At 49.5% G+C, this 11,903-nt stretch overlaps 1 protein-coding gene and 1 pseudogene across 3 annotated transcripts; both read right to left on the reverse strand.

Moving 5' to 3' along the window:
* Window positions 1–1,322: 1,322 nt before the first annotated feature.
* LOC311354838 (gap junction alpha-3 protein pseudogene) lies at window positions 1,323–4,375 on the reverse strand (annotated as a pseudogene). Of its 2 annotated transcripts, none has more exons than XR_014684161.1 (2): window positions 4,089–4,375; window positions 1,323–2,923 (listed from the first exon to the last, which is right to left on the reverse strand). The product of XR_014684161.1 is annotated as a gap junction alpha-3 protein pseudogene (transcript). The 2 variants fall into 2 exon arrangements; XR_014684162.1 differs by having other exon boundaries at window positions 1,323–2,926.
* Window positions 4,376–7,721: 3,346 nt separating this feature from the next.
* LOC311354900 (gap junction beta-1 protein-like) lies at window positions 7,722–9,550 on the reverse strand (the record flags this gene model as incomplete). Its single annotated transcript, XM_084474770.1, has 2 exons — window positions 7,722–8,458; window positions 9,523–9,550. 2 exons carry the CDS (start codon window positions 9,548–9,550, stop codon window positions 7,722–7,724), a joined length of 765 nt encoding a protein of 254 aa, XP_084330896.1.
* Window positions 9,551–11,903: the final 2,353 nt, after the last annotated feature.

Genomic DNA, 11,903 nt, shown 5'->3' on the forward strand with positions numbered 1-11,903 from the left:
GGGAGGGGGGCATGAATCACCAGCTCCACTATGAGCTCTGATCCCCAGCGTTAATACACTGTATCACTCACTGTCCATCACTGACTCTGTCCATCACTCACTGTCCATCACTGGCTGTCCAACACACACACACACACACACACACACACACACACACACACACATATCCACCTCCACAAATCCCCCCCCCCCCCCCCCCCCCACCACCACCACCACCACTCCTTACCCCCACCACGACATCTTTGTCACCGCAGGTCGGTTTCTATGGAGACCTGCGCTGATCCACACTGTCTTGATGATCCACAGCCTCGCTATCCGTCTCCGCCACGTCAGGGAAAACTATCCGGGACACGTCTGGACCCTCCCAACCCGACCCGGGGGGTGAGGCCGGTGAGAAACGGACATCCCTCCAGGAGCCAGCCTGCCACGCCCGCCCCCGGGTCCAGTGTCTCGGGGCACATCATTCAAGGTGTCACCCGCTCTATTCTGGACAGCAGAGATTTGGTGTCAGAGGGCGTGGTGGGGGGGTTACGACCCGGGCGTCCGACCCATCACCTGTCCCGGGGGGGGTCTGCCCGGTCCTGCTCCGCTGCTCTGGGAATAGTTCTGGAGCGGCGTTTTCAAGAAGGTCACAAATATTTCATCTGGAGGTCGTGTTTCCGCACAGGCCGGGGCTGGGACCCGGGCCTACTGACCCGGGCCTACTGGGACCCAGGCCTACTGGGACCCAGGCCTACTGGGACCCGGGCCTACTGGGACCCGGGCCTACTGGGACCCGGGCCTACTGGGACCCAGGCCTACTGGGACCCGGGCCTACTGGAAGCCGACCCGGGCCTACTGGGACCCGGGCCTACTGGGACCCGGGCCTACTGGAAGCCGACCCGGGCCTACTGGGACCTGGGCCTGCAGGACAGATGGACTGCTTGGCTCTGATGTCATATTAATATTGATATTGGGGTTTGGAATAAGATTTATCTTTATGTCCAAGTTTAGATTCTGTCTGATTCTGTCTGTGAGCTACTGCCGACACTCGCACACACGCTTGCACGCATGTACGCACGCATGTATGCACACACGCACAAACGCACATGCCCACACATGCTAGCCTGCGTGCACACACACACACATGCGTTTTGTCTGCTGGTTATTTATAAACCAGAGTGCAGCCCTGCAGTCAGTACACAGTAGAAATTTCATCACAGTTTGTTCTTAAACCACCGTGTACACACAAATGCGCAAAATGGTAACGACACAAAATTCAACTATAAAAACAACACAATGCGACACTTAATAAAACAATCACGACCAATTTAAGGGGGAAATAATTTACTTTTGTGTAAACAGTTTTCACAAGGGCGAGTCACACTGTGTCGACCACATTAAGGACATTAAAAGCCTCCTCATCTGTTATTGTAACGGGAGACCATTCACACGGAAGCACACTCATGTTTCTATTTCAGTGCTGATCGGTGTGCTGGCTCAGTGGGTTCTGACTGCACACTCAGACACATGTACTTTGGTTAATCCTACTTTTCACAGTTTCAGTTTTATTCAAGTACTTTATGGCTCGTAAACACACATCTCCACCGATAACCTCCGCCCCTTCACTACCTTACTGGCAGTACAGTAACAGGCCACTGGCTGGTTCTACGCTACACCTTTAGAACCTCCACCCACATCTTGGTGCCTTTCTTCGCTACACCTCCAGCTCCTCCACCTCCACCTTCACGCCGTCCTCCTCTAGATCCTCAGGTCGTCGCCCCGCGTCTTGTTGTTGCTGTGTTTACTCGTCTGGCTGTTGCGTCGCTTGTTCTCCGCCGGTCTCTCGAAGGTGCCGCCGGCGCTCTTGTTCTCGGCGTCGTCGCTCTCCGCCCGCCGCTCCACCGCCATGTTGTCGCGGTTCTGCTTGGACACGGCGGCCTTGCTGTTGTAGGGGTTGCTGTAGGCGGCGCCGGGCTCGGCCAGGCCGTAGCTGGAGTCGTTGTGGAAGGCCTCGCCGCCCCGCCGCGGCGCGTGCGCGGTGTAGTAGTTGTAGTTGGGCACGAAGTGCATCACGGCCGGCGCCTCGCTGGGCATCCGGGTCAGCTCCGCCTTCTTCTGGTGCGAGCGGCGGAAGCGGAGGCCCTGGTGGCACTTGGTGAAGCCCAGGTGGTAGATCTCCACCAGGTTGAGCAGCAGCGACACGAAGGCCACCACCAGCATGAACAGGATGAAGATGGTCTTCTCGGTGGGCCGTGAGATGTAGCAGTTGACCATGTTGGGGCAGGGCCAGCGGTCGCACGTGTACATGGCCTTCAGCTGGAAGCCGTACAGCAGGTACTGCGCCACGATGAAGCCCACCTCGAACAGCGTCTTGAAGATGATGTTGAAGACGTACGTCCGCAGCAGCACCCCGTGCAGACGCACCCGGCCCTGGCCGTCCTTCACTGGTGCCTTCTTGCCCTTGCCCTTGCCTCCTCCTCCTCCTCCTCCTTCGGCCGCCAGCAGCTCCTGCTTCTCGCTGTGCAGCGCATGCTCCTCCTCGCGGTCCTTCTCCTTCTGCTTATCCTTCTCCTCCATGCGCACCAGGTGCAGGATGTGGCCCAGGTAGATGAGCGTGGGCGTGGACACGAAGATGATCTGCAGCACCCAGAAGCGGATGTGGGAGATGGGGAAGGTGCGGTCGTAGCAGACGTTCTCACAGCCGGGCTGCTTGGTGTCGCAGGTGAAGCCCGACGACTCGTCGCCCCACACCTTCTCGGCGGCCGCGCCTAGCACCAGGATGCGGAAGATGAAGAGCACGGTGAGCCACACCTTGCCCACCACGGTGGAGTGCGTCTGGGCGCTCTCCAGCAGCTTGCCCAGCAGGTTCCAGTCGGCCATGGTGGCGGTCTCCTTGGTGACAGGCCTCCTTCAGATCTACGCAGAGTTCCCCGGGACAGCCCTGCTGGGGACCAGAGGTCAGGGGTCCGATTAATTATTATGTTATTATTATTATTATATTACTACTTGTTAGTAACGGAGTGACACAGGAGTAGAGGTCAATACGTTGGTATCCATTTAACTGATTTACGAGCACCAGAACAATGTTATAAATTTACTGGTGCGTAGAGCGCCCCCTAAGGCATGGGAATAACAATGCATACTGTTGACTATCCATTGCATACTTAACATTAATAGTGCCTCATATTTCGATGAGACCGTAAAAGGTTGAGCAGCAGGGTCATGGCTTCCGAGCGACCTCTGACCTTTACACTTTTTACCATGTTTTAATGTTGAGAAAGGCAGTATGGAATGGAATGAAAATAGACCATATGCATAGATTTGTATCTTTATGTATATTTAAATAATACATAAATAACATTTAAATAATAAAACTTTAAAATACATAGTATATGCAAATAATAATAATTATCAGAGAGAACCGAATTAAACCAGGAAAATGGAAACATAAGGGAATAACGAAGATAAACATTAGAGCACGGCTCTGGTCAGCACGATCGTATCACAGTTGGCGCCAACTCTCTGACGGTGTGATTGTGAAGGGATGAGCGTGGCCAACCACCCCTGGTATTCCTGGCCTCCAGGCAGCGGGATTGAGGGATTTTTGATCATGAATGAGGAGTTATTAATCCTAATGATGTTTTGGCATGGCTTATGACCATCCAACAGAAGTCCACTGGGTTGGGTTTACTCTTTAGTCCTGAACTTGTACAATATTACCCTTCAAAATATTGCTCAACCTCTAGTGTTCCTCTGAAAGTAAAACATATTCATGACAAACTCAGAAGAGTGTCTATTTTTGTTTATCCATTTCATATTTTGTGTGAATACTTATTCATATTTTTAGGTTTAGAGCAGAACCTTTTTGGAGAGAAGAATATTATGTTACCCTTTCTATTGAATCTAATGATAAAAACATTCTTTCTAGTTAATATCCTTCATATTAAAGTTTAGCACCCACAGAACACGGCACTGCTTTGAAGGACTTATTTCATCTCTTTTTCTTTTTCTTAGAAAGCAAAATCGGCTGCGTCTCCATGTGGAGACGCATCGCGACGCTGGGAGACACGGAGAGGCGTCATCACCACCCCTCCACCCTCACTCACCCAGCTGCGATCATCTCCTAGAACCAGATCTCGCTGCAGAAATAGTAAGTTGTCTCAGAAAAGCGTAGACTATAAGTCTCCGGTCTGCAGACGTCCCATGTCTACCAGGACCTCCTCCAACGTCTCGTCCCGGTCCGGTCCCTGAGGGTCAGGCTCTAACACAGTTCCTCTGTTAGGGGGGGTCTCAGCTACAGGCCAGGCGCGTCCACTCCACCTCCGTCCAGCTCCAAATGAGAAGGTCCCCGCTGTCCACAGCGTGTTAGGCCGGCGGTCTTCCTGGGATTTGTTTACATGTGACTGTCAGCCGGAATGGGCCAATAGGGATAGAGGTTAGACTGCGACTTGGGGCTTTAAATAGAGGTCTTTAAGGGCGTGGCCGTGTTGTTTCCCGGCGAGGGGCTGACGCGCTGACCTCCGACACACGGAGTTTATAAAAGTTAGTCCTCTCGTTACCCGTCCCTATAAACACAGGGTGATGAGCAGGCGCCAGCTAGTGCTAGTGCTAGAGACTCTGAGGTCGTTAAGTCCTTCTGAATGAAACCGTGACTTGTTAAATCCTTCTGAATAAAACCGTGACTTGTTAAATCCTTCTGAATAAAACCGTGACTTGTTAAATCCTTCTGAATGACACCATGACTTGTTAAATCCTTCTAAATGACACCATGACTTGTTAAATCCTTCTGAATGAACCATTACTACTTTGGTGGCAATCAGACACAAAAAAGTGTGAGTGAGTTTGATAATAATTCTGTGTGTGTGTGTGTGTGTGTGTGTGTGTGTCACTGTGTGTCACTGTGTGTGTCTGTGTGTATGTGTGTGTTTCTCTGTACGTGGCTGTGGGTGTATCTGTGTGTGTGTGTGTGTGTGTGTGTGTTTGTGTATATGTCGCTCTGTGTGTTTTGTGTGTGTGTCTGTTTGTATGCCGCTGTGTGTGTCTGTCTGTGTCTGTGTGTGCGTGTGTGCGTGCGTGCATGCGTGCGTGCGTGCATGCGTGTGTGTGTCCGCCCCAGCTGTCAGTCTGACCCAGTGAACTGCTGGCCTCGAGTCAAGCTATTGATAACCCGGGCGTATGTCTGTGTGTGTCACACTGAATGTGTGTATGAGTGTGTGTCGCAATGTGTGTGTGTGTGTGTGTGTAGGGATTGCTATATGTATGTGTGTGTGTGTGTGTGTGTCCTCCATGATCCTGATGAGACGGCTCCTCACAGGTGGACGGCTCCGACATCAGGAGAGGACTAACCTGCTGATGACCCCGGGGTCGTGACCCCAGCGTGGTGACCCTATTCAGGAGCCTAAACTCATACTGTAGATGTCAGATCATAAGCTCCCTGAGTGAAGTGAAAAGTGCTCAGAGTTTAAACCTGCACTATGAAACATTTCTACCTGCAGATTAACTCCATTAAGACACAATCCAGAGCCAATCTAGAGTCGATTCAGAGTCAATCCAGAGCCAATCTAGAGTCGATCCAGAGTCAATCCAGAGCCAATCTAGAGTCGATCCAGAGCCAATCTAGAGTCGATCCAGAGTCGATCCAGAGTCAATCTAGAGTCAATCCAGAGTCAATCCAGAGTCAATTCAGAGTCGTTCCAGAGTCGTTCCAGAGTCGTTCCAGAGTCAATCCAGAGTCGATCCAGAGTCAATCCACCCAGGGGCATTTTGCTACATAAACCCTTTTAATTCTCAACCTCTTTTGCACAATCTTGGGAAAATATCTGATATTGACTGAAACTGAAGCTACAACACAAGCCACTAGAGGATATATACCTTTAACTGCATGAGCCGTTTTAACAATTATTCGCCGAAGGCTCCGTGAATAGTGAGGAATAGCCCCTGAGACCAAAGGTCCAGGGGGCTATCCCCACTACTCACGGAGCCTGAGGGTGAATGTGTAGTATAAAGTATACTACCTGTGAACACTCCAAAAATAAACAAGATAACACTTTTTGCCAGGATTTATTTGTTTTTATTAGCGTGACGACTGTCACGCTCGCTCCGAAAACAATATCCCGAGTTTGAGATCTCAATCTTGGGATATTGCTCAATATCCAGAGATAGCGAACCATTCAAATTGCGCCATCTTAGGAGGTTCACGTGTAGCATATACTAAATATAGTTATAGCTTTAGCTTCAACTCAAGGCACTCGGGTTATATAGCTGTAGCTATAACTCACGCCACTAGAGGATGCTAAAAGTAAAACTTAAATAGACAAGGTTAAACTTACACAAACATATAAACCGGGAATTATATTCAAGAAATTATTCGAAATCATAAATATCACTTCACAAGTATTTACCTTTCTGCCGCCGTTGTGTGTTTGAAAAACCAAGACATTAACCAAAAACTTAAAAACATTGTTTTATTCAAGTGTTTAAGAAATAATTGAAGACTTTGTCAACATTCACGATGAATATTTACATTAAATCAAGCAAATGAAGGGTGTGGATTCAAAGAGTCTTAGCCATATATTATGTTTAAATATTACTTACATACAAGAAACTCTACATTCAAGTGGAATGGTGAACACGATTTAAGATGTTATAAAAAATATAATATCAATACATTTGCATTATATAAATATTAATAAGCATTAATTATTAACGCATCATTACATCATCATGTCTCTTGGTCTTTTTTTTTCCACGGCTGACAAATGTATTCCTTGTAAGATAATTCATATTAATAAATAATTATTAATAATAAGTCATGATAGTTTAACCATGACCAGTCATTGACAATACAGGAGAACAACATGGCCAAATATTCACAACGGAATAACAAGAGCGACAAGTCTAACAATATTGTGCAAATACCAGTACCGTTACCGTTACCATTACCATCACCAATACTACTACTGGTATTACCCGGGTACACTCACCTGTAGTATTGTGGAAACCATACAGTACATCATAAATACTTTCACTCCGAAACCAGAGACCCTAACCCCCCCCCAGACCGTCCCTGTATCAGCTGTAACTGATGAGCTCAGGGTCTGGTCTCTCTCATCAGGGGGAGGACCGCGGGGTCTCTGGCTGTTCACCCTCTCATCAGGGGGAGGACCGCGGGGTCTCTGGCCGTTCACCCTCTCATCAGGGGGAGGACCGCGGGGGTCTTTGGCTGTTCACCCTCTCATCAGGGGGAGGACCGCGGGGTCTCTGGCTGTTCACCCTCTCATCAGGGGGAGGACCGCGGGGGTCTCTGGCTGTTCACCCTCTCATCAGGGGGAGGACCGCGGGGGTCTCTGGCTGTTCACCCTCTCATCAGGGGGTCCGCAGCAGGAAACTTCACTGAAGCTGAATTAGAGGAGGTTAGTTAAACGTGTTAGTCCCGTAAGACTCTGAGATGTCCGTGTGCGTCGCGGGGGAGGTGCATGTGTGATCTCTCTTCTTATCTGGTCTCTAGTCTGATCTGGTCTTTAGTCAGATCTGGTATCTAGTCTTATCTGGTCTCTAGTCTTATCTTGTCTCTAATCTCTGGTTTCTAGACTTTAGTCTCTACACTTTAGTCTGGTCTGGTTTAGTCTCAAGTCTAGTCTCTGGTCTAGTCTGATCCAGTCTGGTCTCTACTCTAGCCTAGTCCCTGGTCCGGTCTGTTCTCTGCTCTAGTCCCAGGTCTGGCCCTGGTCCAGCGGATGCTAGTAGGAGATCTTGTGGGCCAGCCAGCCCCAGAGGCCTCCCCCATCCTTGGTGTTGCTGAGCTGCCTCCCGCAGGCCTTGCCCACCAGGAAGAGCACCTCGGCGATGTTCAGCAGGATGCACACGCCCGACACGGCCAGCATGAACACAGTGAACACCGTCTTCTCGGTGGGCCGCGACACGAAGCAGTCCACCGTGTTGGGGCACGGGTACGAGTCGCACTTGACCAGGCGGATCATCTTGTAGCCGGGGTAGATCATGTAGAAGAGGAACATGAAGATGACCTCCAGCAGGATGCGGAAGAACAGGCTGATGACGTAGGTCCACCACAGCGCGCCCACGATCTTCATCTTCTGGCTCTTGATCTGCTCCAGCTCCTTGGGCCCCAGGCGGCCCGCCAGCTTGTGGATCTTCTTGTCCACGTGGCGGCGGTGGGCCACGTGCATGGCCACCAGCAGCGCCGGCGTGGACACCAGGATGAGCTGCAGCGCCCACAGGCGGATGTGGGACACGGGGAAGAAGTGGTCGTAGCAGACGCTGTTGCAGCCGGGCTGCTGCGTGTTGCAGGTGAAGCCCGACTTCTCGTCGCCCCACACGCTCTCGGCCGCCACCACCAGCACCAGGATGCGGAAGATGAAGAGCACCGACAGCCAGATGCGGCCGATGCCCGTGGAGTGGCGGTTCACGCCGCTCACCACCGCGTAGAAGGAAGCCCAGTTCATCTTCGTTTCCGGGTCTGAGGAGCGCGATTGGAGGACATACGCCTCGTTAGATAGCGGCAGAGCACTTTGAACTGAAATATGGAATTAAAAAAATAATGTTAGATGAGCTTAGGCATGGAGATATGGAGAAATGGAGAAAAATATAAAATATAGAATTATAAAAAACACTTTGTTAGATAAATATCAGTAAATACAGGAATTCATTAATGTTTAAAATATGGAAATACAAAACACCCTTTTAGATAAATATCAATAAATAAATAAATAGATCAGTATCTTAAATATGGAAATGAATAGATCAGTATCTTAAATATGGAAATGAAAACACTTTGTTAGATAAATATCAGTAAAACAAGGATAACCTTAATATATAAAATATGGAAATAAAAACACTTTGTTAGATAAATATCAGTAAATAGAGGAAAACATGAATACCTAAAATATGGAAATAAAAAGAGTATTATATTTAAAACATCTAATGTAGAATCATTAAACACCTTGATGAAATCCACAAAACACATGTAATACATTTAGAAATATCTAAAATATTCCAGTAAAACACCTTGTTCAAAATGTCAGCCAACACAGGAACACATTAAGAAACATCTAAAATGTGGAAATCAGACGCCTTATCAGCAGTTATCAAACAATCTCTGAGGAGTGTCTGGGATCCAACCCAGACACTCTGTACCCCAGACCCTGTCTATACCGTCTCTACCCCAGGCCCTGTCTAGACTGTCTCTACCCCTGACCCTGTCCAAACCCTATCCATCCCAGACCCTGTCTAAACCGCCTCTACCCAAGACTCTGTCTAGAGCCTATCCTCCTCAGACCCTGTCTAAACCGCCTCTACCCAAGACCCTCTCCACCCCAGACCCTGTCAAGACCCTATCCACCCCAGACCCTCTCTACTCCAGACCCTCTCCACCCCAGACCCAGTCTAGACCCCACTCCACCTCAGACCCTGTCCCCAAACGACATCAAAGCGATGTCATCGCAAAAAAAAAAACGCTGTGATCTTCTCCCTGAGAAGGTCCGCCATCTGTGGAGGGAAACGGAGGCGGTTGCCGTCGGTTACCGGGCTCAGCTGGGGGTGTTAGAGGCATAGGCGGCGCTGGAGAGGGACGAGCAGCAAGACCTGCTGCTGGTGGACCATGAGGATCAGAGGGGTGCCGCGTCTCTCTGCCGCCCCGGGACCCGGGACGCCCCTTAAGAGGAGAGAGGAACACCGCCGTACCCCGCATCATGTGACCCCCCCTTCCAGCGTCATGTGACCCCGTCTCACCCGCGACGGCCCGATGTGAAAGTTGCGGTCCATGGGGTTTACTCCTGAGTGGCTGGTCTGAGACATTCTGCGATGAGTGGGGGGTCCGTGTGTGGGACGTCCCGGTGCCAGGACTGTGTGTGATCCCATGTTAGATTAGGTCTGAGGTGGTGGTGGGTCGGTGGTGGGGGGAGGGGGGGGGGTCATGTGAGGACCACAGAGCACACGTCTGAACTCGGTGTCTGGGTGTCCTCCACATGGTGCCTCCGACAGGGAGTCTGAGATAAGACCGCTGAAGCTACGAGCTTTAGAGATGGCGATGAAGATCAGACATCAGAGAGTGGCGGTGATCATCAGAGATCCTCAGAGGACGTCCCAACAACTCGACATTTATGGGTGGCAAACACACACAAACATACAACAAACAAGCTTCAACACAGAGCAAACACACACACACACACACACACAACGCCACCGCGAGAGAATCACAGCTCAAACCAGACCCAACACACGACGACGCCGCCTCCGGAAAGAACAAACGCGCGGGGAAACGGGTACGCAGCAAGGGAAAGAGCTTTACCTTCAGCTGTTATCTCCAAGCCAGCACGCCCATCCACGTTTAGCTTGGCATGGATGTTGTCCTCGCTGTGGACGGGCGGTCAGGGGCTGGGATCAGCGCCTCATGACTCTGCATTGCTAATGACGGCTCGCACTCTGGCCCGGCCCGTACGGAGCGGGTCACACGCACCGGCAGCACATTCACACAAAGGCTCCTTGTGGCCCGCACACAAACGGCTTTTTGAGTCCACATCAAACGTCAAAGCATCGGCCATCGCCACTCTCTGGAATCTGGGAGTGGGGGGGGGGAGGTCCGCTCTGCCCCCTGCTGTGGTCTGAGGAGAGGAAGAGGAACAGGGAGGAGGAAGAAGAAGAGGAGGAGGAGGGCTTTGACGTAATTTGAAGTAAGAAAGAGGAAAGTTGACGGCCAACAACAAAGGCCATCCCGTGAATGTGGAAGATAAGCGGAGAAGAGGAGTTTGGTTCTGATAACGACTCGCGTCGCGTCTAACCTTTCAGATCCGGAGCACTGCGTTTGCGCGTGTGTGTGTGCACGTGCGTGTGTGTGTGTGTGTGGTGACGAGCCCTTAACCTTTTTCTAATACAATACACAGCATTATACATTGTATACTTTATACAGTACAAACATATACAATATATAATTTATAGTATGTAGTATTATATACACTATACAGTGATAGTTTAGTATACAATATATTATACACAATATACACACAGTATTATATGCAGTTTACAATATTATTATTACTAAGGATGGGCATGTCCCTCCTCTACACTGGCTACAGAAACACTGGACACTGGGACGACTGGTCAGTGATGCTCTTTACCTCTCTCTCTATCTCTTTTTCTCTCTCTGCTGTTCGCTCTCTATCTCTCTCTCTCTCTCTCTCTCTCTCTGCTGTTCGCTCTCTCTCTCTCTCTGATTCTCTCTCTCTCTCTCTGCTTCTCTCTCTCTCTCTCTCTCTCTCTCCCTCATGTTTTGCCATCTCAATCAAAACAATGTTCCACAACAGATTATATTATTAAATGCTGAATGTTTTTCTGACCATGGAAATAGAATCGGTATAGACTTAAGTATAATATTCAGACTGTATCTTGGTCCTAGATGGAGGGAGGGAGGAGGAAGGGAGGGAGGGACACTGTATCTTGATCCTGTAGATAGATGGATGGAGGGAGGAGGGAGTGAGGGATGGCTAGAGAGTAGTAGCTGCTGGATCATTGTCCTCAGCCAATCACAGGGGGAGGCCTCAAGGGGGGAGAAGTCATTGGCTCCCACATTTATTTTGATTCAAAAGGAGGCAGGAAAATTTGTGATTATATTATTCAATATAAACATAGTATTTTGTAAAAGAATAATGAAAAATACTCAATATAGAGTATTAAGAGTATTATTATGTATAATAAGATCGGATAAAAAAAACCTACAGTATACCCTGGTCCTGTGTCAACCTCCTTCACATTCTGCTTGTAGAACTGTTCATCTGTTCACTGAGTTATTCACTCAACGTCAACTTTCTTTCTTCCCTCCAGGCCGACACGCGTGGAGATGACGTATGCGTCCGAGCGTGTTCAAACAAACAGCCAATGGGGACATCTGCAGGTCTTTGGGGGTTATT

This window comes from Micromesistius poutassou (genome assembly GCF_964030765.1).
Source record: "Micromesistius poutassou genome assembly, chromosome: 10".
Classification (NCBI taxonomy): domain Eukaryota; kingdom Metazoa; phylum Chordata; class Actinopteri; order Gadiformes; family Gadidae; genus Micromesistius; species Micromesistius poutassou.